At 37.9% G+C, this 24,694-nt stretch overlaps 1 protein-coding gene across 1 annotated transcript in view; it reads left to right on the top strand.

Moving 5' to 3' along the window:
- Positions 1-21,566, top strand: part of EED (embryonic ectoderm development) — a 35,914-nt gene extending 14,348 nt beyond the window's left edge. The window contains 7 exon segments of the mRNA XM_080640619.1: positions 4,959-5,050; positions 8,085-8,218; positions 11,371-11,476; positions 12,613-12,687; positions 19,498-19,656; positions 20,395-20,468; positions 21,229-21,566. Coding sequence (XP_080496745.1) covers positions 4,959-5,050; positions 8,085-8,218; positions 11,371-11,476; positions 12,613-12,687; positions 19,498-19,656; positions 20,395-20,468; positions 21,229-21,355 — 767 coding nt within the window. The 3' untranslated portion in view covers positions 21,356-21,566.
- The last annotated feature ends 3,128 nt before the right edge of the window (positions 21,567-24,694 follow it).

Raw genomic sequence — 24,694 nt, 5'->3', positions numbered from 1 at the left:
ACCATATTGCATTATGATAATTCTAGAACTTTATACTCAAATGAAATTTTTTTCAACTAAATTATGTTCATCATTAATTTTTTATATTTTTATTAATTTCAGAGAGGAAGGATGAGGAGAGAGAGATAGAAACATCAATGATGAGAGAGAATCATTGATTGGCTGCCTCCTGCATGCTCCCCACTGGGGATCGAGCCTGCAACCTGGGCATGTGCCCTTGACTGGAATTGAACCTGGGACCCTTCATTCCACAGGTCGATGCTCTATCCACTGAGCCAAACTGGCCAGGGCCATCTTCATTAATTTTAAGTGGCAGATCACCATTTTTTTTTTCTTCCTTTTTTTTTTTAAGTATATTTTATTGATTTTTTACAGAGAGGAAGGGAGAGGGATAGAGAGTTAGAAACATCGATGAGAGAGAAATATCAATCAGCTGCCTCCTCCACACCCCGTGCTGGGGATGTGCCCGCAACCAAGGTACATGCCCTTGACCAGAATCAAACCTGGGACCCTTGAGTCCGCAGGCCGACGCTCTATCCACTGAGCCAAACCAGTTAGGCCTCTCTCTTTTTTTTTTTTTTTTAATTTAAATTCTTCATTGTTTAAAGTATTACATATGTCTCCTTTTTCCCCTTTTATCTCTCCCCGGCCACTCCCATCCCCTAGCACATGCCCTCACCCCCCTACTGTCTGTCCATGGGTCATGCTTATATGCATGCATACAAGTTTCTTTGATCTCTTACTCTTCACTCCCACCCCTGCCTTCCCTCTGAGGTTGGATGGTCTGTTCGATGCTTCTATGTTCTGGATCTATTTTTGTTCATCAGTTTATGTTGTTCATTATATTCACAAATGAGTGAGATCATGTGATATTTGTCTTTCTCAACAACTATATTTTTAAGAGTTTTTAAGATAGTTTTGCAGCCCTAACCGGTTTGGCTCAGTGGCTAGAGCAGGGGTGGGCAAACTTTTTGACTCGAGGGTCACAATGGGTTCTTAAACTGGACTGGAGGGCCGGAACAAAAGCATGGATGGAGTGTTTGTGTGAACTAATATAAATTCAAAGTAAAGGAGCGGAGGGGAGAGCAAGAGAACCGGATAGAACAGCTGGATCTGACCCGCGGGCCGTAGTTTGCCCAAGGCTGGAGACCGTCGGCCTGCGGACTGAAGGGTCCCGGGTTCGATTCCGGTCAAGGGCATGTACCTTGGCTGCGGGCACATCCCCAGTAGGAGGTGTGTAGGAGGCAGCTGATTGATGTTTTTCTCTCATCGATGTTTCTAACTCTCTATCCTTCTCCCTTTCTCTCTGTAGAAAATTAATAAAATATATTTTTTTAAAAAAAGATAGTTTTGCAACTATCACTCTATCCAATCATGTAATAAGAAATAATGCATCTGAAAATCCATGTTGCCTTTATATATAAAAACTTGTGTTTTATAAAGGATTCCATATTGCCCAGCTGGTGTGGGTCAGTGATTGAGTGTTGACCTATGAATCAGAGGTCATGGTTCGATTCCCGCTCAGGGCACATGCCCCAGTTGCAGGCTCAAACCCCAGTGTGAGGCATGTAGGAGGAAGACAGTCAATTACTTTCTCTCATCATTGATGTTTCTATCTCTCTCCCTTCCTCTCTGAAATCAATAAAAATATATTTTTTTTAAAGAAAATGTTTATTTTGGGAAATTGACACCTAAGAACTAATGATTTTTTCTTAATAGCAGTAGTTGGGCTCAGCTATTACCAAGTGACAGAGGCCAGAATGCCTTACTTGTTCTACACATTATAACCTTTTAACTCTGCTCTTTCTTCCCATTGTGTCAGTAAGAGCTTTTTTTTTTTTTTTTTTTTTTTTTAATCAAACAGCTTTTCAAATTAATAAGAATGTTCCTGCACACAATATCATTAAGAAAGTGAAAAGATTGCCAAAACCGGTTTGGCTCAGTGGATAGAGCGTCGGCCTGCGGACTGAAAGGTCCCGGGTTCGATTCCGGTCAAGGGCATGTACCTTGGTTGAGGGCACATCCTCAGTGGGAGGTGTGCAGGAGGCAGTTGATCGATGTTTCTCTCTCATCGATGTTTCTAGCTCTCTATCCCTCTCCCTTCCTCTCTGTGAAATATCAATAAAAAAATATTAAAAAAAAAAAAGAAAGTGAAAAGACAACCTACAGAATAGGAGAAAGTATTTCTAAATCATGTATCTAATAAGGGACTTGTATCAAGAGCTCTTATAGTTCAACAGTAATAAAACATCCAAATTAAAAAGTGGATTGAATGACATCTTTCCAAAGAACATGCACAAATGTCTGTTGAGCACATGAAAAGGCACTCAGTGTCATTAATCAGGGAAATACTAATTAAAAACACTAGGAGCTACCACTTCACACCTGCTAGGATGGCTATAACCAAAATTACAGTAACATGTTGACTAAGGTGTGGAGATACCCTTCTTCACCCATATAACTGGTGGGAATGTAAAATGTTGCCACATCAAAAAACAGTTTGGCATTTCCTTATAGTTAAACACAGACTTAACCATTCCTGGATATATGTGTGTGTGTGTGTATACACGCACACATGTGCATATATTTTTTTTTCAAGATGAATGAAATGTCCACATAAAAATTTGTACATAAGTGGAATCAAAATCATTTTTATGGCAGTTTTTTATTCAACTATGTACTAATATAATGTATTAGTGTAATATGTACATTATAATTAGTATAAATACATTTTAATTAGTGTAGTATGTTAATATTCATGTATAGTATGAACATTGTTATAGTTCAAGATTTACATTACATTTATATTTATTATTGCTGTACATTATTTTGTTAATATTTAGTAGAAAATGAGATTGCTTGAATTAGTTACAAATTTTTTTTCTCGCTGTCAGTATGCCTTATTTATTTACTTATTTTTAATATATTTTGATTGCCTTAGAGAGGAAGGGAGGGGGGAATAGAAACATCAATGATGCGAGAGAATCAGGCTTAGCCAGTTTGGCTCACTGGATAGAGCGTTGGCCTGTGGATCAAAGGGTCCCGGTTTAATTCCGGTTAAGGGCACATACCTTGGTTGCAGGCTCTTCCCTGGGGGTTGGGGCTCCTGCAGAAGGCAACCAATTAATGTGTTTCTCTCACATTGATGTTTCTCTCTGTCTTTCCCTCTCTCTTGCATTCTCCCTAAAAATCAATGGGAAAAATATCCTTGGGTGAGGACTTAAAAAGAGAGAGAGAATCATTGATCAGCTGCCTCCTGCACACCCCCTATTGGGGTTGGAGCCCGCAACCCAGGCATGTGCCCTGATTGGGAATCCAACCGTGACTTCCTGGTTCATAGGTCAGTACTCAACCTCTGAGCCACACCAGTCAGGCTCAGTGGGCTTTATTTAGATTTACAAGAAATGGAATGCCAACTAACATGTCATCAGCCCTTTGAGGTCTTTAGTAAAGAGTTTTACTTGTTTTTGTTTTTTCTTGAACTTACTGGGTGGGGTGACACTGGTTAACACAGTGGTCGGCAAACTCATTAGTCAACAGAGCCAAATGTCAACACTACAACGATTGAAATTTCTTTTGAGAGCCAAATTTTTTAAACTTAAACTTCTTCTAACGCCAGTTCTTCAAAATAGACTCGCCCAGGCCATGGTATTTTGTGGAAGAGCCACACTCAAGGGGCCAAAGAGCCGCATGTGGCTCGCAAGCCGCGGTTTGCCGACCATGGGGTTAACAAAATTATACAAATTTCAGGTGTACAGCCCTAACCGGTTTGGCTCAGTGGATAGAGCGTCGGCCTGCGGACCGAAGGGTCCCGGGTTCGATTCCGGTCAGGGGCATGTACCTTGGTTGCGGGCACATCCCCAGTGGGGAGTGTGCAGGAGGCAGCTGGTCGATGTTTCTCTCTCATCGATGTTTCTAGCTCTCTATCCCTCTCCTTCCCTCTCTGTAAAAAATCAATAAAATATATTAAAAAAAAAAAATTTCAGGTGTACAGTTCCAAAACACATTATCTGTATATTGTATTGTGTGTTTACCATCCCATACAGCTATAATCTTTTAAAGGTCTGTAATACTATAAAATTGTCATGAAATATACTGTATGTAGATTTCAATCCTATTATTGCATTTACTGTAAAAATTTTATAAATCTACTCAGTCCTGTCCTGGCCAGTGTGGCGCAGTTGGTTGAGCATTGTCTCATGCACAAAAAGGTTAATTTCTGGTCAGGGTATATGCCCAGGTTTCAGGTTCAATTCCCCAGTTGGGGCGCATGCAGGAGGCAACTGATCAAAGTTTTTCTCTCTCACTCCCTTTTCCTCGCCCTTCCTCTCTCTCTAAAATCAATAAAAACATTCCAAAAATGTTCTCAGTCATCTTTTTTTATTCTTTTTGCATTATATATACATATACATTTTTTTTCTTTAATCTTGGTATTTTTTCCATTGATTTCTAGAGAGAATGCAATGAAGGGAGAAGGGTGGGGAGAGATGGGGGGGGCATTGGCATGAGAGAGAGACATGGATTGGCGGCCTCCCACAGTGGCCCCTTACCAGGTCTGGGGAATCTGCAACCAAGGTACGTGCCCTTGACCCTTCAGTCTGAGGGCCAGCGCTCTAACCACTGAACAAACCAGCTACTGAGTTCTCTTATAAATGGATATGGTGGAGGACAAAGCTAATATTTTGTTCTATGGCATAATGTAAAACTCTGTCAAATCTGGTAAATAAGTTAAAAATATTTTTAAAACTACAAATATTTCTTTTCTTGAAAGTTTGTGCTGATACATACCTAACTCTATATGTGATGTAAATATTTTAAGTGATATGGGTTTCATTATTAGTCTTTACTATGAATAATTTAAGTCCACACTTCTGTAAGTTTTACTTTAAAGAGGTTTTGAACATTCACAGTAAATGAATGATAAAAATTCATCTTAATTTTTTTTATTTCTATACTAGATCATGCTTTACGATTATGGAATATCCAAACAGACACTCTGGTGGCAATATTTGGAGGTGTTGAAGGACACAGAGATGAAGTTCTAAGTGCTGTAAGTTGAAAGCTGCAGGGCAGTGACTTTCAGGTGCACATGGTTGTGAACAATCCCCATCAAACTCTTTCCTTTCATGAAATCATATATTGTGTTTGTTTTTTTTTCCATATAGCCTGGCAGGCAGTCATTTCATTTACTTGTGATATGCACGGTTTTTATCTTATAAATGAAGGAATAAAGCAAGAAAGGTTCTTTGCATTTAATCTGTACTCATGCACATGAAAGAATACTAACTATGAACTTGTTTTTTTCCTATATTGATCAAAAACATCAAGTTATGTTTTGCTTTGCTGTTTCTCAGTTATTAAAGGAAAAGATTAAACTAGTTAGCAATTGCTGGGCACGGAGCTACATGCCTGTAGTGCCAGCTGAGGAAGGAGGATTGCTTGAGCCCAGGAGTTCTGGGCTGTAGTGCACTAAGCCGATGAGCTGACAACAGTAAGTTCGGCATCAGTATAGTGACCTCCTGGGAGCTGAGGACCCCCCAGGTTGCCTAAGGAGGGGTAAACGGTCCCAGGTTGGAAATGGAGCATGTCAAAACTTCCATGCTGATCAGTAGTGGGATCACACCTGTGAATAGTCACTGCACTCCAGCCTGGGCAACATAGTGAGACCATGCCTCTTAAAAAAAACACACAAACAAAATAACTAGTTAGCAATTAAGAAACTTAGTTTTATTTGCAGTTGAAATCTAAGTTATTCATTTTTAGGAGTGTTTTGTTGTGCACAGACTGAATTTTGGATAACTTTCTCTCTGATGGCACTGTGTTATCTTTATATCATAACTAGATGCCCAGTGCCCGGATTCATGCACCAATGGGGTCCCTTGGCCTGGCCTGTGGGGATCGGGCTGAAACCAGCTTTCTGACATCCCCCAAGGGGTCCTGGATTGCAAGAGGGCACAGGCCAGTCCAACGGACCCTACCGGTGCACGAATCCATGCACCGGGCCTCTAGTGTGCATATATAAGATCTTTGATTAATCCCTTCCCGCCCTCTTCCCTCGCCCCTTCTCTCTGAGATTCATCAGTCTGTTCCATGTTTCCATGCCTGTGGTTTCTGCTCCTCTGTTGAGCATCTGCTCCCTGGTGGTCAGTGCATGTCATAGCTACCGGCCGGCCAGCCCATTGCTTAGGCTTTTATATAGAGAGATTTATTGATCTTATATATAAGTGTTTTAGGTTTCATATTTTTACATTAATTTAGCTTTATTTATGTTTCATTCATAGCTTACTTAGTAGTTTTACAGCTATTTAGTTCTTATTCGTTAAACTATGTAAAGGGACACCATGTTGTTTTTTTAATATATTTGTATTGATTTCAGAAAGGAAGGGAAAGGGAGAGAGATAGAAATATCAATGATGAGAGAGAATCATTGATTGGCTGCCTCCTGCACACCACTGAGGATCGAGCCCACAATCCAGGCATGTGCCCTTGACTGGACTCAAACCTGGGACCCTTCAGTCCTCAGGCTGACGTTCTATCCACTGAGCCAAACTAGGTAGGGCAGGGGCACCATATTTTGAATCATGTAGCATTTTAATTGGAGGTATTAAGTATTCCTATGGTTGGAGTTTGTGTGCTTTTGTGAGAATCATGCCCTGCCAACTTGGATTTTCTAGTAGTTGCAGTAGCAGTCTCCATTTGGCTTTATGTGTGAGAGATCCAAGACTACCATTCTTAGAATTCTAAATTAGAGCTACTGGCATGAACAGTGAATGCCTTTCTGCTGTTTACCAGACTGGTGAATTCAGTAAGCAACAAACCTAAAGTTTCTAGGCTCTTGTGAAACAGTGTTCACGATTAATTCAGAGGTTGGATTAACATGTACTATCTAGGTGAGTAAGGAAAATATTTTCCTTAAATAGAACTCTCTATTGTTACTTCTTTTTTTTTTTTAATGGGAGTATTTATTTTTAAAATAGAATTTATTGGAGTGACATTGGTTAATAAAATTTTATAGGTTTTAGTTGTACAGTTCTATAATACATCACCTGTATATTGCATTGTGTGTCCATCACCATCTACTGTTATTTCTTAAAATAAGAACAGGTGACAGTCTAAATTTCTTCTCTATAATACAGGAATTCACTGTTAGAAGAATTAATATGTGACATTATCATTAATGCATGTGCTAAATTAAATAGCATCTATATGCCACAGTGTCTTATCCATGAAATAAGGTGGTTACAATAGATATCTGTTAGGTGCTTATTAAAAATTAGCAAACAGTAAATGATAAACTTATATTATTTCCCTGTTTTAGACAGTTTTAAAAATTCATTTAAAATGAACTCTTAAGACCAATGTAACTGAAGATTTTGACTTACAATACAGATAAAATTTTAGTTGTTTAGTAGCTGCACAAACAGGTGTCAGTTTCATTGCTTGATTAGGGTTGGACAAAGCAAAGTAATATAACTATTCAGGTTTTATGTCATACCTCAGCATTCAAATTCATTTTTAATCCTCACCATAGGATATTTTTTCCAGTGATTTTTTTTCCCCTCCTTAGAGTGGAGGGGAGGGAGGAAGGGGGTGGGGAGAGAGAAACATCAGTGTAAGAAAGAGACATTGACTGGTCACCTACAACACCCGCCCCGACTCAGTGGTGGGGGATCGAGCCTGCAACCGAGGCTTGTGCCCTTGTCCGGGAATAGAACCCAAAACCCTTAGGTCTGAGGGCTGGTGCTCTAACCACTGAACAACCGGCCAAGGCTCGGCATTCAGTTTATCTTCAAAATCAAGCAAAGAAAATATTTTAAAGTTCATTGAAAGATAAAATGAAATTTAAACACTATTTTTGGCCTTCCTTAGCTTATATGCTCATATACTCTGGTGGTGACAAATAACTTAAAACAAAATTTTGAGAGCAATAAAAACTCTGTTTTATTTCCTACGTAGACGAAACCCAAAATGTTAGTGTTGTGGTTTGAAAGTTTTCACAATGCTGTATCTAGGTGAAAATTGAATAGTATAGTTTGGAAAAATAATTTAAATATTTAACTTAAGCTCTTTTGTTTTACATACAGGATTATGATCTTTTGGGTGAAAAAATAATGTCCTGTGGTATGGATCACTCTCTTAAACTCTGGAGGATTAATTCAAAAAGAATGATTAATGCAATTAAGGACTCTTATGATTATAACCCAAATAAAACTAACAGGTAACATTTGTGGCATTTAAAACAAGTATCTATCTCATGCTGTGAAATAGATGGGTCTTACTTTTTCCAAAATTGTTATGTTGTTATAAGTCCCCACTGAGTTTAGAAGGCCCTCCTTTAAAAACTTTATATATCATAAAATTCACAAATTTTCAATGGAAGCCATTATTTTTAATCTAATATATTTATGTTTCATTTTTTAAAATCGCCTTTAAATTGTGTTTTCTGTAACTTAGTAGCACATTTTACTTAGTTTTGTTCGGTGTGAATTTTAATCCAGTCCAGTAAATCTTGTTTTTAAAATGGGGTTCTTAGCTTTAATTCATGTTAATAGAATGCTTCCATTTAATTGCTACTCATTTCATTAAGTGGAGAAATTTCATAAGTGGGAGCCTTGCTGGGACTAAGAGGTGGGAACTTTGCCGTGTACTTCATGTATTTTTTAAATGCCTCAGTTCTTGATTCAGTCACTATCTTTTCAGAATCTTATTTAGGTAATTATTATTATTATTATTATTAACATTTTCACCATAGTTACCATATGTTTGTGTATATTAACTTTGTTTGCACTTTTTGTTTTAAGCAAAGAGCTAGAATTTTCTGATTATCGAGCCAGACTATTAATAGATTATTAGTTAAATTTGTAGCCATCAGTAGATATTTCAGTGCACTTATATTCATCAAACCTCAGTGGCCTCTAATGATTAGCACAACTTTCAGATTTCTACTTTAAAACAACAAAAGCTTACACAGTCCTAAATTTATGTTTTTATATTTTCTGGAGCTCTGGAATACATAGAAATTATATTTCCCAGTTTACAAAAAAAAAGGGGGTTATGCTGGTCTACTTGAAAGGTTTAACAATACTATCTAATAAAGAGGGAATATGTTAATTCCCTCTTTATTAGATAAGTATTCCCTCACACTGTCGCAAAGATGGTGGCACCCACAGCCAATAAGGAGGGAATATGCTAATTGACTGTCACACCCTCAAAGATGGTAGTGCCCAGGGCTGGCCTGAGGCTCAGGCAAGCCTCAGGGCCGCCTGAGGCTCAGGTAACCAGGGCAGGCTGAGGATTGCGTTGCTGGCAGTGGCAACAGCAGAGGTGTGATGGGTCGTTTGCTTTCCCCTGATCGCGGGGTCACCTCCCGCCCCTGAGGTCTCCTGGACTGTGAGAGGGGGCAGGCCAGGCTGAGGGACCCACCCCTGCCCCCTCCAGTGCATGAATTTTCATGCATTGGGCCTCTAGTAGATTATAATATGTATTTGATTTAAAAGCAGATAATAACCTGACTCATGTGGCTCAGTGGTTTAGCATTAACCCATGAATCAGGAGGTCATGGTTTGATTCCTGGTCAGGGCATATACCCAGGTTGCAGGCTCAATCCCCAGTGTGGGGCATGCAGAAGGCAGCCAATCAATGATTCTCTCTCATTGATGTTTCTATCACTTTCTCCCTCTCTCTCTCTTTTCTCTCTCTGAAATCAATAAAAATATTTTTTAAAAAGCAAATAACATAATTATAGCAGAGTTAAGAATTTGTATCAGATCATTAATAACATTTTAATTTTTTAAAGATTTTTGTATTTATTTTTAGAGAGGAAGGAAGAGGGAGAGAGAGAAAAATGTCGATGATGTGAGAGCAAAACATTGATCAGCTGCTTCTAGCACACACCCACCTCCCCACACACAACTGGGGATCTAGCCTGAAACCCAGGCATGTGCCCTCATTGGGAATCAAACCAGGGACCTTTCAATGCACAGGATGACACCCAACCAACTGAGCCACACCAGCCAGGGCTAATAAAATATCCCAGAATTTGTATTGGAAGGAATGTTAGAAATGATTCAGCACAGCATCCTTGTGGGGAAAAGTAAAGAGAGGATTTGTGACTTGCCCAAGACATAACTAATTTATGGCATATCAAACTTCTAGTTATTTCAGTACAGAAAGTGAATCACTCACTAGATTAGAAATGTTAGGTTTACTTTTAATTAACTGTAGGATTGGTAGCAACTTCTAGCTTATGGTCTTTACACAAACATTTTTAAGGAAGGGAAATGCTACCATATTTTACTTTCTTCAATACAAGAAAAGTCCTAACTAATATATGTCAAATTCCTGTCAGACATTATTTTCAAAATTGTTGCTCAAGGCAGTACTCTCATGTAATCGTACCTTTAGCAGCCTTTGGAATGATGTATCATTGTTCCTAGAAAAATGACCATTTTTTTTTTTAATATATTTTTGTTGATTTTGGAGAGGAAGGGAGAGAGGGAGATAGAAACATCAATGATGAGAGGGAATCATTGATTGGCTGCCTCCTGCACGCCCCCCCCCCCCCCACTGGGGATCAATCCCACAACCTGGGCATGTACCCTAAACCGGAATCAAACCCGGGACCCTTCAGTCTGCAGGCCAATGCTCTATCTCCACTGAGCCAAATCAGCTCCAATAAAATGATCATCTATTGAAATAACCCAGATGTGTTGACTTTCATAGTCTTAATTTTATTTTATTTATTTATTTTTGTTGTTAATCCTCACCCCAGGATATTTTTCCATTGATTTTTAGGGAGAGTGGAAGAGAGAGGGAAAGACAGAGAGAAACATCGATGTGAGAGAAACACATTGATTGGTTGCCTCCTGCACAGGCCCCGACTAGGGCCAGGGCCCAAGGAGCCTGCAACCAAGGTACGTGCCCTTGACCGGAATCCAACCCAGGACCCTTTGGATTTGACGCTTTATCCACCAAGTCAAACCAGCTAGGACTCATAGTCTAATTGTAAAGGATTGAGTAGGTATTTTCTCTAAAAATTCTTTTAGGTCTATAAATCAGATATCTTTGCTTATCATTGGTTAGGATAGCCAGAATTGATTAAATTTGGCCTATATATACATATGGTAGGAAGCTACAATTTTTATAAATGAAATTTCATAGGATAAAAACAAAATTGAATTGAGCTGATAATGGAATAAAATATAGAAACAAAAATGGAGTAAGACAGTAGCTCTCAATAAAAAGATAAGTTTTCTAGGATCAAAGAAAAATCGTCATGCATTTTATTTTTCAAAGTTTATAAATCCAAAAATAAAAATTAGTGTGATTCTACTATACTTTTTTCTCTTAACTTTTACATTTCCATTTCAGGCCATTTATTTCTCAGAAAATTCACTTTCCTGACTTTTCTACCAGAGACATACATAGGAATTATGTTGATTGTGTGCGATGGTTAGGTGATTTGATACTTTCCAAGGTATGGTAACTGCTGTTAAGCTGTACTTCCATTGTTTTGTGTGAGTTGGATTTTTTTTTTAGGGAGCACGGTTTTTTATGCAGTTTGGTAAATTGGATGGCAGATTGGGAAATTGCTTTTTCTTTTTCTTTTTTTTTTTTTTTTAGTCATGATATTTTGATAGGTTTGGAAACTTGTTTTAGGCATAAGACATTCCAATGAATTATTATAATTTGTGCTTCAATAAAAATGAAAAATTTTCATTTGTAAGATGTTATTGTGATAATCAGTGTTATTGTAAAATAACCAGTATCTAAAGCTAGTAGTAGGGGTTTTTTTTTTTATGTTTTGTGTCCATTTCAGTACACTTTTACATTTTAAAAAACAGACAGCTGGAGTTGACTCATGGGCTGTAGTTTGCCAACCCCTTCTCTAGCAAGTTGATGTATATATATATATATAGCAAGTTGATGTTGATAATTTAGAGAAGTTGTTGGTGATGTCATTTGAACATTTGGGATTGTTAAATTTGGAGAAATTGCTAGTTTCTTGTGTGGATTTCAGGGCATTTCACATTTTCTTGGCAGAGCCTAATCTATTTTTTTCTTGACTTGCAGCTAGTTTTATCTTTTTTTTTTTTTTTTTTTTTGCTTATTTAAACTTTTGATCTTGAGGTTAGATTCACAGGAAGTTTCAAAGATAGTACAGAGAGGCCCCTTCACCCAATTTCCCCCAATAGTTACATAACTATAATACAATATAAAGTCTTGACATTGTACAATGTGTGTATGTCATTTTATCACATGTGATTTTGTCATTGTAAGAATGTTACAGTATGGGGCCTTTTAAGATTTTTTTTTTTTCATTCATTATAATGCCATCCAAGTTGTTGTGTGTCAGTACTTCTCCCTTTTTATTGCTGAGTAGTATTCTATGGTATGGGATGTACCAGTTTAGCCATTCATCTATTGTAGGACATTTTGGTCCTTTCCAGATTGGGGCTATTACACATAAAGCTGCTAATGAACAATCATGTATAGGTTTTGTGTGGACTTACTTAAGTTTTCATTTCTCTGGGATAAATGCCTAGAAGGGCAATTGCTGGGTCATGGTTAAGTTTGTTTAGTTTTTTAAGAAACTGCCAAACTATTTTCCAGAGTGGCCGTGCCATTTTACATTCCCACCAGAAATGTATGAAAGATCGAGTGTCTCGGAAGCTTCGCCGGCATTTGGTATTGTCACTATTTTTTATTTTAGCTGTTCTGATAGGAGTGTAGTGATATCTCATCGTGGTCTTAATTTGCATTTCCCTGATGGCTAGTGATGCTGAACATCTTTCATGTGCTTATTTACCATCTAATATATCCTTTTTGATGATGTCTCTTCATATCTTTGCTCATTTTCTAATTGGATTGGTTTTTGTTTTTATTTTTACTGTGAGTTTTGAGAATTCTTAATATATTCTAAATATGAATCCTTTGTCAGATGTGTAGTTTGCAAATATTTTCTTCCAGTCTGTAGCTTGTCTTTTCATCCTCTTATCAAGGTCTTTTGCAGAACAAATGTCTCTAATTTTGATGAAATTCAATTTGTTGGATTTTTAAAAATTATTTTATGGATCATGCTTTTGATGTTTTTAAAGTGCTCTTTACCAAGCCATAGATCCTAAAGATTTTCTCCTGTGTTTTCTTCAAAAAGCTTTATATTAAATATATGATGCTTTAAAGTTAATTTTTGTATGAGGTTTAGGTAGAAGTTTATTTTTTTGCCTATAAGTTTCCAATTGTTTTAGCACCACTTATTGAAAGACTATTCCTTCTCCTTTTAATTGCTTCTGTACCTTTGTCAGATTGTTTGGCCATACTTGTGTGAGGCTGTTTCTGATTTTTCTTTTTTGTTCCAGTACTCCACCAGTACTACATACACAGTTTTGATTATTCTAGCTCTATAATAAGTCTTGGAATGGGTAGAGTGATTTCTTCCATTTTATTATTCATTTTCAAAATTATTTTAGTTATGCTGTTGCTTTGCCTTTCCTATAAATTTTAGAATCTTGTCTACACCAATAAAAAATCTTACAGAGGTTTTTTGCAGGGGCAGGAGGGGATTTTGCTCAGAATTGTGTTAAACCTGTCTGCTGTCAATTTGGTAGGGAATTAATACCTTAATTATCTTTTAATTAATATCTTTCTGCTTAACCTTCTAATTCATGAACATGGTATCTATTTAGGTCTTTGATTTTTATGGTCATTATTTTGTACTTGTTAGAATACAAGTTCTATACCTGCTTTGTTAGATTTAGACCGATGTATTTATCTTTTTTTTTTTTTGAGTGATAGTAAATGGTATTTCTAATTTCTGTATGTTCATTGTTAGTATGTAGAAATACAGTTGATCTTTGCATATTAATTTTGAATCCTGTACCTATTAGACTTTATTAGCTCTAGGGGTGTTTTTGTTAATATCTTGGGATTTTCTGCATAGACCATCTTGTCATTTGCAAATAAGGAGTTTTATATCTTCCTTTCTGATCTGGATGCTTTTTATTTCCTTTTCTTGCCTTATTGCACTAGCAGACTTCCAGTACTATATTGATTAGCAGTGTTAAGAGCAGACATCTTGACTTATTTCTGATAGAAAGGAGAAAAAAATTAATCTTTTACAACAATTATGTGTATTAGCTGTATAGTTTCGTAGATATTCTCTACCAAGTTGAGAACTGTCCTCTTTTCTTGATTTCTTTTAGTTTTATCATGAATGGGTGATGACTTTTGTTAAATGCTTTTTCTGCATCCATTGATATGATCATGTAGTTTCTTTAGTCTGTTAATGCAATAGATTGCATTGATTGGTCATTGATTATTAATATAGCCTTGTATTCCTGGAATAAGTTTAATTGGTCATGCTGTATAATTCTTTTATAAATTGTTGAATTCTCTTTGCTAATATTTTGTTAAACATTTTTATGCCTGTATTCATGAGGTATGATGCTGATCTGAAGTTTTCTTTTTTATACTGTTTTTGTCTGGTTTTGGTATCGACAATACTAGCTTCATAAAATTAATTGCAAGTCTACCCTGCTATTTTCTTGAAGAGATTATATGGAATTGGTGTTAATTCTTTAAATGGTTGATAGAATTCTCCACTTAAATCATCTGGGTCTAGAAAATTTTGAGGGGGAGTTTTTAAAACACAGATTCAATTTCCTTAATAGTTAAAGGACTATTCAAATTAGCTATATCATATTAGTCAATTTTTAGTGGTAATTTTGCCATTTGAGGAATTGACCCATTCCATTTAATGTAAAATTTATGTGTATGGAGTTGTTTGTAGTAGTCCTTGATTATCCTTTTGGTATCTTCAAGGTCTCTAGTGATAGCCTGTTTCATTCCTGAAATTGGTAATTTTTCTTTTTGTCAGTCCTGCTAGGCCTTAGGGGTTTGTCAGTTAAAAAAAAAAATCTTTTCTTTTGTTTGCTGTGGGTATATTTTGCACTTTTACTAGTTTCTTAAGGTGGGAGATTAGATTATTGATGTAAGACTTTTTTAATGTAAGCATTTGGTGCTATGAATTTCCACCAGCAGTGCTTTAGCTGCATCTCACAAATTCTGGTAAGAAGTGTATTGTTTAGTTACTAGGTATTGAGAGACATTTTTGTTACATTTCTGTTCTTCATTTCCAGTTTGATTTCACTGTCAGAACACATTCTTATTTTGATTCTTTTACATTTTTTCAGATATGTTTCATGACCCTATTTTTGGTATGTTCCATGGGAGCTTGAAAAGAATGTATATTCTGCTATTGGATGGAGTGTTCTGTAAATACCGTTTAGATCCTATTGGTTGATGATGTGGTCGAATTTATATCTTTGTTGATTTTTCTATTCATGTTATTATTGAGAGACAAGTGTTGAAGTCTCCAGCTATTATTATGGCTTTTTCCTTTTTAGTTCTATATCTTGCAGCTCTGTTGGTTGGTGCTTAGACACTTTGCTATGTCTTAGTGGCTTGACCTTTTATCATTATGTAATGTCCATCTCTAGTAATTTTCTTTGCTTTGAAGTCTCCTTTATCTGGGAGTAATTTAGTCAGTTTTGCCCTTTTTTTTGATCAATGTTTGCATGGTATATCCTTTTCCAACTTTTTTCTTTTAATGTACGTATATCATTATGTCTGAGTTTCTTATAGGCAGCATATACTTACGTCATGTTTTTTAAATCCACACTGTTAAACTTTTAGTTGGTATATTCAGACCATTTATATTTGAGCCTTAATATATCAGTTATTACATTAAGTCTGCCTTTTAATTTCTCTGGGTTTTTTTCCTCCTCTAAGTTCCTGTAGGTTGTGTGAACATGTTTTAGAATTATACTTTTATTTGCCTGTAGTATTTTTTGTAGTATTTTTTAGTATATTTCTTTGTTTAGCTTTTTTGAGGTTTGCCCTATGTGTTATATACATGATATATAGATATATACATTTGACCTTAGTACAACATGGTGGTTTAGAAGATGCTGACCTCTGTGAAGTCAAAAATCTGTGTGTAACTGCAGTTGATCCTCTGCATATGCGGAGTCTCACCTGCAGATCAAAAATAACTTTTTTTCAATAGACCTGCACAGTTCAAACCTCTGTGGTTCAAGGGTCACCTGTATATCAGTCTACTTAACTGTAAATCAACATTTTACCCTTCAAGTGAAGTGTAGAAACCTTTCCTTTACTTCACTTTTTCCTCCACTTATAATTGTCTTAAATATTCCCTTTATAATGAAGAACTACATCAAATAGTATTAGAGTTTTTGCTTCAACCATTAAATGTAATTTAAAAACTCAATAGGGAATGGTGAATATTATATTTACTCATTTTGCTTTTTTTTGTTGTTGTTCTTAATGTTTGATGTTTTACGAACCCTTCTTAATATCATTTTCTTTCTGTTCATAAAACTTCCTGTAGCCATTCTTTTAGGGTAGGTCTACTGGTGACACATTATCTTCGTTTTTCATAGTCTGAGGATGTCCATTTCCTCTTCATTCCTTAAAGGTATAGTCACTGTATATAGGATTTTGTATTGCAGTTCTTTTCTTAAATATTTGAAAAATGTTGTGGCTTCTCTTTCTGGTTTCCATGATTTCTGATGAGAAATCTACCATCATTGGAATTGTTCTTTCTGTTTTAAATGCAGTCAGGATTTTTTTCTTTGTATTGAGTTTCCATAAGTTTGACGATGATGTATTTTAACACAAATTTCTTTTTGAGTTTTATCTTTTTGGGGTTCACTCAACTTCTTGAATTGAAGCATTTTTATGATGGCTACTTTAAAACGCTTGTCAGATAGTTCTAACATCTCTGTCATCTCTGGGTTGGCATTTGTTTTCTCATTAAAGTTGAGACTTTTATGTTTCATTTATTTATTTGTAGGGTACATTTATTAAAGCTGGGGACAGTGAATAAAAAGGAAGGATTTAGAGTAGAGGCAGCAACAGGAGAGCCTAGGTGGGGCTGCTATTGGCTCACTGAAGTTAGAGAAAAGGGGCCTTAGGGACAAGACAGGTTCAGTGGTTTTGCTGCTCACTGTTCCTCTGGTTGCAAGTCCCATGGGGACCCCAAGAGCTTAAAAAAAAGTAGGTGCCTGACAGAGGGCATGGGCATGCTCCAAGGAGAGCGCTGAGATTGAGATCTGGATATTTTGGGTATTATGTTACAGTCTCTGGATCTTTTATTTAGATCTTCTACATCAGTCTTCCTCTGATAAATTTTCAACTGGGGAAGGTGAGCACTGCTTCATGGTTGGCAGGTAGCAAGGGAAGTTCACGTTCTCCACTTCATTGATTTGGTGATGGTGTTTCATTATTGCTGGGATGGGAGTTCAGGCCTTCCACTGCATCTCAGGTGACACTACCTTAGCAGAAGGGGCTGATGGGACTCATTACTGCTCCTCAGGTGGTCTCCACTGACATTGCAGATGGCATCCTCTGATAACCACCCCAGCCAGAGAGAAGGAAGAGTCACCTCATTACCATGAAGGACAGAGCTAGTCAGGGTTATTATGCGCTGAGATGCTTAGTTACCACCTGGGAAGGGTTTCCCACGGGGATTTTGCTGGACCATATAGGGGCAGGTCCACAGTTGATTTGAGTTTTTTGTTTTTGGGTGTTTTTTGTTTTTTGTTTTTTTTGTATTTGGCTGCAGTTAGAGAATTTGTTTGAAAATTTTCTCTCTTGCTAGGTTGCCATTTCCTGGTCTCGTGTAGAGAGCAGGCTTTGGGGGCTGGGAGATTGTTTTTTTGTTTTGTTTGTCTACACCTGTTAGAATTGTTGAGTTGCTGACTTTTCCAGCATCTTGCCTGAGATACATAAATGAGGAAAAAGAAAATCGGGGAGCTAAATTTTCTGCATGTCCCAGGATACCTGATCATTCTGCCTCCTCTACTTTTCAGACTTTTTCAAGTTGTATGTAGTGGGACAAATAAGGGAAAGTATATCTAGTCTGTCATTTTGGAAGTAAAAAGGCTGTAAAATTTCTGCTCTTAGAACTTAATCAGATGGTGGGAAAGGATTTCGGCATTTTAAGTGGGAAGCTGAGCTGAATGAATTATATTAGTGGTCTCAAATCTGGCTCTGCATCAGAATCATTGGGAAAATATTGTAAAAATAGATTCCTAGACCTTACTCCACAGATTGTAAATCTGGCACAGGGACCTAGGAATGTGTAATTTTAAAAAGCTCTCTAGGTGATTTCGAGTGCAGCCATCCATTAATGGTGGATAAATTCTTTTTACCTCCCTTTGCTTTAGTTCTCCATGAGGGGACTGCACTAAGATCCTTTATCAATGTAGGCAGTAAGAAGCACTTGAACAGCTATTTTACACTTCTGTTTCAGCCTCCTATCCCAGAGATTCTGATTCAGTAGGGCAGGGGCTAGGATGATTGAGAAAACTACAGGCTACCAACTCAATTGTGCACTTAGGGAAGAGTCATTCAGACTAGGTGATATCTAAGGTACTTTACAGTAACAAACTTGTAAATAAATAGTCCTGGGATTTTATATAATATGAAAAGGGCAAAGAAGGAAAAAAGAAGGTTGTCCCCACCCTAATCTTCCTGTGGCCCTGCCATTCAGGTGTTTTAATGCTGGTCACCCCCACAGGGTTGCCACATGGGATTATGTAGGCTGTGTCCTGTGAAACTTCATCTACACCAGTAATTTTCAGTCCTGACACCTGTTGAAATACATTGTAAGGTGTTCAGTAGCCTGTATTCAGTAGAGGCCAGAGAGATTGACAGATGTCCCTTAATGGCAAAACAGAGACCTACACAGTAATCTGAGTAGTGCCCACTGATTTGCAGATATTTTCCCATTGTATTGTTTACCACTTGTTGCTTAAGTAGAATGTGTGCAAAGATTTGAAGTTAGACTATAGGAACGGTATAACTTAGCCTATTTCATTCCCACCCCATATCAATGTCTTAAAAGTAAACCACTGCTTTTATGCCTTCTACATATACTAGTAATCTAGTCACTAAATCCCTTTTTGTGAATTCATTAGTTTTCCTATGACATCTGTTGAGCACCTACCATGTAGCACAAACACTGGGAATGAGGATTAATAGTTAACAGATAAAGGGAACCACTTGGATAGGGAAAGATGAAACTAGTGAAGTAAAAAGCAGGAGCAATATTGAAGAGCTATGTATTTATTCTACTACAATGTAGAATTTTACCTTTGCTGTAAAACACTTCAAGTCTCTGGTTGCTAATGTATCAAGAGCTGAATTTGGTTTGGTTTGGACAATAAATTGTGACTTGCAAAATAAATAGTTCAGTGTAATGCTTTTGTATTGCCAAAATCTGTTAATAAATCAGACTTCTTGTCCTCAAATGTGGACATTAACTCTATAAATATAAATGAATGTATATCACTTACTTAGTAGATGGCTAACCAGGTTTATGAGCTCTCAGTTCTAAAATAATAGAGAAAAGTTTTGTTTCAGTATTTATAATTCATTTCTACAGGTAATTTTTTTTTCTCATCTCTTTTAAAGTCTTGTGAAAACGCCATTGTGTGCTGGAAACCTGGCAAAATGGAAGATGATATAGACAAAATTAAGCCCAGTGAGTCTAATGTGACTATTCTTGGGCGATTTGATTACAGCCAGTGTGACATTTGGTACATGAGATTTTCTATGGATTTCTGGCAAAAGGTAGCAAAATTTTTACATTTTGAAATTATTTTACTTAAAGCCATGGTAATTTTAGTTCTCTGTTATGCATCTGTAGTTTTCTTTGAGGCTCTATCTTGATGTTCTGTATTATTTTCTTTGGCCTTTGATATTACTTATTCTATCCTTGTGGCTCTGAACACCATCTGCAGTGCTTATAAATGAAATTGACAGGTGTCAGTAGTGGTAGTTAGGTGTTTATTTTCTACAACATCTGTTACTAAAATTTAATGTTTTGGTGATTAAAATTAATGTTTTTATGTGTCTTTACCTCAGGAAAACTTAAACAAACATGGAAGTTAGAGACAAAATACTAGTTACCTAAATTTTTAAAGAAATTTGGTATTAGGATTTTGTTGGTAATAAATTATCTGAATATTTATATGAAAGTTTTTGGAAGGTCTTTCTATAGCTTTTGCTACAATTCTTTTAAGACAGAATAAAGAGTACATGTATCATAGTATAAATTGTAAAGCTCATAAATTTGCAACATGCCTTCTTATTTACTCAAGACACCTCTGTGAAGTATTAGTTGCCCCACTTACAAATCAGAAATATAAGATGCAAAGAAGTAATCAAGAGCATAGTCAGAGGTGGAGCTGAGATTTTGGCTGGAGCTGAGGTTTTCCCAAAATAAGAAAGATGTCCTTAGGATTGCTTGAAATCTTTAAAGCTTATTTTAATAATTTGGTGGGGTTTTTTTTAAATATATTTATACAGATGCTTGCATTGGGCAATCAGGTTGGCAAACTTTATGTTTGGGATTTAGAAGTAGAAGATCCTCATAAAGCCAAGTAAGTATTTAGAAATTCCTATTTATAATTTCTGCCTTCATATTCTTTTTTTTTCTTGTTTCCAAATACTTTATAATTTGAAAGAAGAGATCAGTGCACAAATAAAAGTACCATCAGGTAGATCTTATGCAAGCTGTAATAGAAATAAAAACCAAGAACTCAAGAGATTAACTGTAGCTATTAGAGAAAGTATGCTATCATGCCCTCACTCTTTTTTACCTTCCATATCTTGTCTTTTGCTACACAAAATACAGAGGAATCCTAATGATTGTTTTTCATAAGTACCTTGATAACAACTTATCTTTTTTCATATAAGTTATATGGTGCCTCTTAAATTTAAAATATATCCAAGTATTTTATTTTTTTTTTAATATATATTTTTATTGATTTTTTACAGAGAGGAAGGAAGAGGGATAGAGAGTTAGAAACATCGATGAGAGAGAAACATCGATTAGCTGCCTCCTGCACACCTCCCACTGGGGATGTGCCCGCAACCAAGTTACGTGCCCTTGACCGGAATCGAACCTGGGACCTTTCAGTCCGCAGGCCGACGCTCTATCCACTGAGCCAAACCGGTTTTGGCGATATATCCAAGTATTTTAAAATTTGAAATTGAGCTCTTAGTAAAGTATGTGCTGTTTTCAAATGCCTTCTGTATGAGTTGGGACAGCTATTCATTTTCTAATTTATTGTTTTAAGTTAGATATTGGCAACATTATGTATGTATAGTATTTAACCTATTGTCATGTTTTCTCCCTAGATGTACAACACTGACTCATCAAAAATGTGCTACTGCTATTCGACAAACCAGTTTTAGCAGGGATAGCAGCATTCTCATAGCTGTTTGTGATGATGCAAGTATTTGGCGATGGGACCGACTTCGATGAAATACTTTTCCTAATCAAATTAGAGTGTGTTTTCTGTGTACAGTAGAATTAATGTATCTTACTAGTAAGGGCACATAGAGCATTTAGAGTTGTCTTTCAGCATTCAATCAGGCTGAGCTGAATGTAGTGATGTTTACATTGTTTACACTCTTTGTACTGTCTCCTGCTCAGACTCTACTGCTTTTAATAAAAATTTATTTTTATAAAGCCACGTGTTAGTTTATTTTCATTGTGATGAAATGTTGAAAGTATTAAAATTATGCCTTATCTTTTTGTAATGATCAGTTTCTTGTAGTTCGCTTAACTGAAGAAGGCTATATAATTTAATAGTAATTATGAGTTGTAACAGTAATGTTTTAATAAACTATCCTTACAGTTAAAAAATATTGCCATTCAATTTACAACTTGGTCATTAGTTACAGTGGAAATATCATTAGAGCAAGGGGGAGGGAAGGGCAAAGAAGCTTAGGCATAGTGAGTTGAAAAATGGAATAAATGGGGAGTATGTTTGTATAGTGAGATTCTATCCCCCTTTCTGTTAGGGTATTGGTTAAAAGAAATAGACTGTCTTCGCTCAATAAACTTTGGTCCCACTTAAAAAAAAGAGAAAGAGATTAAAGAGGTCATAAGGTTGAGAGTAGTTTGTTGTTTTGTCCCAAAGTGTTTTGCTTATGTTTATGGGCAAGAAACAGCAAGAGTGAAATCCTATATAATAAAGAGGTAATATGAAAATTGACTGTCATGCCCTCGCACAAGATGGCCACCCCCATGTGGTCACAAGATGGCCGGCAAGGGAGGGCAGTTGTGGGCTATCAGGCCGGCAGGGGAGGGCAGTTGGGGGAGACCGGGCTGGCAGGGGAGGGCAGTTGGGGGCAATCAGGCCGGCAGGGAAGGATAGTTGGGGGCGATCGGGCTGGCAGGGGAGCGGTTAGGGGGTGATCAAGCTGGCAGGCAGAAGCAGTTAGGGGCAATCAGGCAGGAGAGTGGTTGGGAGCCAGCAGTCCTGGATTGTGAGAGGGATGTCCGACTGCTGGTTTAGGCCCGATCCCTGTGGGATGGGGCCTAAACCAGCAGTCAGACATCCCCGAGGGGTCCCAGATTGATTAGAGAGGGTGCAGACTGGGCTGAGGGACACTCCACCCCTAGTGCATGAATTTCATGCACCAGGCCTCTAGTTGAGATATAAAAATCCAGAAAAATCCCCAAAGAGTTAGGACCAAGATGACATGTGGAGGGTTTAACCAGCAGAGCAAATGAAAGCCTGGGTGATGATAAAATAAGGTAGGAAGTAAAATGAGAGGAGGCAAGGTAAAATAAAAAAGACTGAATGTTATCAAGTTTTTAGATTCATGAGTATATTTATATAAATCCTTCCATACCATTCCATGAACATGCCATTATTTAATATCTTTTGGGATATGTTAATTGCTTCTAACTTCTTTTAAAATATATTTTTATTGATTTCAGAGAAGAAGGGAAAGGGGAAGAGAGAGATGGAAACATCAATGATGAAAGAGAATCATTGATGGGCTGCCTCCTGCACAAACCCCACTGGGCATCAAGCCTGCAACCCAGGCATGTGCCCTGACCAGGAATTGAACTGTGACCTCCGGGTTCATAGGTTGACACTCAACCTCTGAGCCTCACCAGCCAGGTGCTTCTAACTTTTTGCTATTATAAATAATGTTTTGATTAACAGCCTACCACACAAGTTTTTGTGTACTCTGATTATTTCCTTAGGCTCATTTGTCAGAATTTGTTACTGAATGAAAGTATTTTTATTAAGGATGTACCAATTCACTTACTCTAATAGTATATGTTAGTGCCCATTTCAGTTTGTTTTATTTAGTTCCTGTGTATATCAGAGAGAGGCCTGCAAGTTTTTTCTGTAAGTAGCCAGATAGTAAATATTTTAGGTTTTGTGAGCTATACAGTCTGTCACATCAACTCAACTCTGCTATATGTAATGTGAAAGCAGCCACAACATGTAAAGCAAGCATGTCAAACTCGTGGCCCACAGGCTGCATGCCTCATTTATTTGGCCCATGTTAGCCTTTGAGTTTGACATGCTTGATGTAAAAGAATGGGCCTGGCTTTATTCCAGTAAAACTAATTATAAAAATAAGGACACTTAGCCATTAAAGAACATGAAGGAGACCCTAAGATTGCTGAAATTTTAGGACAACCAAATAGCTCACAATTAATGGTCACCAGGTAGATAATGAAATAAGCTGTTCTAACAGTTGAAGCAATATACAATATACAGAGACCACCAAAGACCGGATTTTGGAATTATCAGAAATAAAAGTCTCATTTAAAAATGTGTACTCTGCTCATTCCTTGCTTATTCTCCATTTCAATTGCCACCTAATATACTGTACTAGAGGCCCAGTGCACAAATTTGTGCACCAGTGGGGTCCCTCGGCCTGGCCTGGGGGATCAGGCCAAAACCGGCTCTGATCCCCCCAGGGGGTTCCTACATTGCAAGAGGGTGCAGGCCAGGCCAAGGGACCCCACTGGTGCACGATCAGTGCCAGGGAGGGACGTGGGAGGTTGGCCATCTGGGGAGGGATCATGGAAGGGCTCCAGGGTGTGTCTGGCCCGTCTAGCTCAGTCCCGAACAGCAAGACCCCAGTAGCAAGCTCACCTACCAGTCGGAGCATCTTCCCCCTAGTGGTCAGTGCACATTGTAGTGACTGGCCGACTGCCCCCTAGTGGTCAATGCATGTCATAGCAAGCAGTTGAGTGGCCTTTGTACATCATTAGCATATTACGCTTTGATTGGTTGAATGGACTGGACACTTAGCATATTAGGCTTTTATTAGATAGGATAGAGGCCCGGTGCATGAAAATCCATGCACTGGAGGGGGTTTCCTCAGCCCGGCCTGTCCCCTCTCACAGTCTGGGAGCCCTCAGGGGCAGGAGGCAACCTGGCAATTGGGAAGGCGACACCCCCATCACACCTCTGCTGCTGCCACTGCCAGCAGTGCAAGCCTCAGCCAGCCCTGGTTACCTGCGCCTCAGGCCCGCCCTGGGCAGCTGGGCAGCTGACATCTGAGGCTTGCCTGCACCTCGGGCCAGCCATAGGCAGCTGGGCAGCTGCCGTCCGAGACTTGCCTGCGCCACAGGCATTGGGTGGGCAGCCGCCATCTGAGGCTTGCCTGCGCCTCAGGCTGGCCCTGGGCGGCTGGGGGACTGAGGGCAGGTCCGGCCGCACCGTGCGCCTGCCACACACACACCCCCCTCCGCCCAGCGGGGCTGAAAGGACTGGGGGACTCCAGCAGGGATGAGGGGACTGGGTGCCGCCATCTTTGTGATGGCATGGTGGTCAATTTGCAT

Source organism: Plecotus auritus, assembly GCF_963455305.1.
Source record: "Plecotus auritus genome assembly, chromosome: 9".
In the NCBI taxonomy this organism is placed as follows: Eukaryota; Metazoa; Chordata; class Mammalia; order Chiroptera; family Vespertilionidae; genus Plecotus; species Plecotus auritus.
Note: the sequence above shows the minus strand (reverse complement) of the source record. Positions and strands in the feature narration are given on the sequence as shown.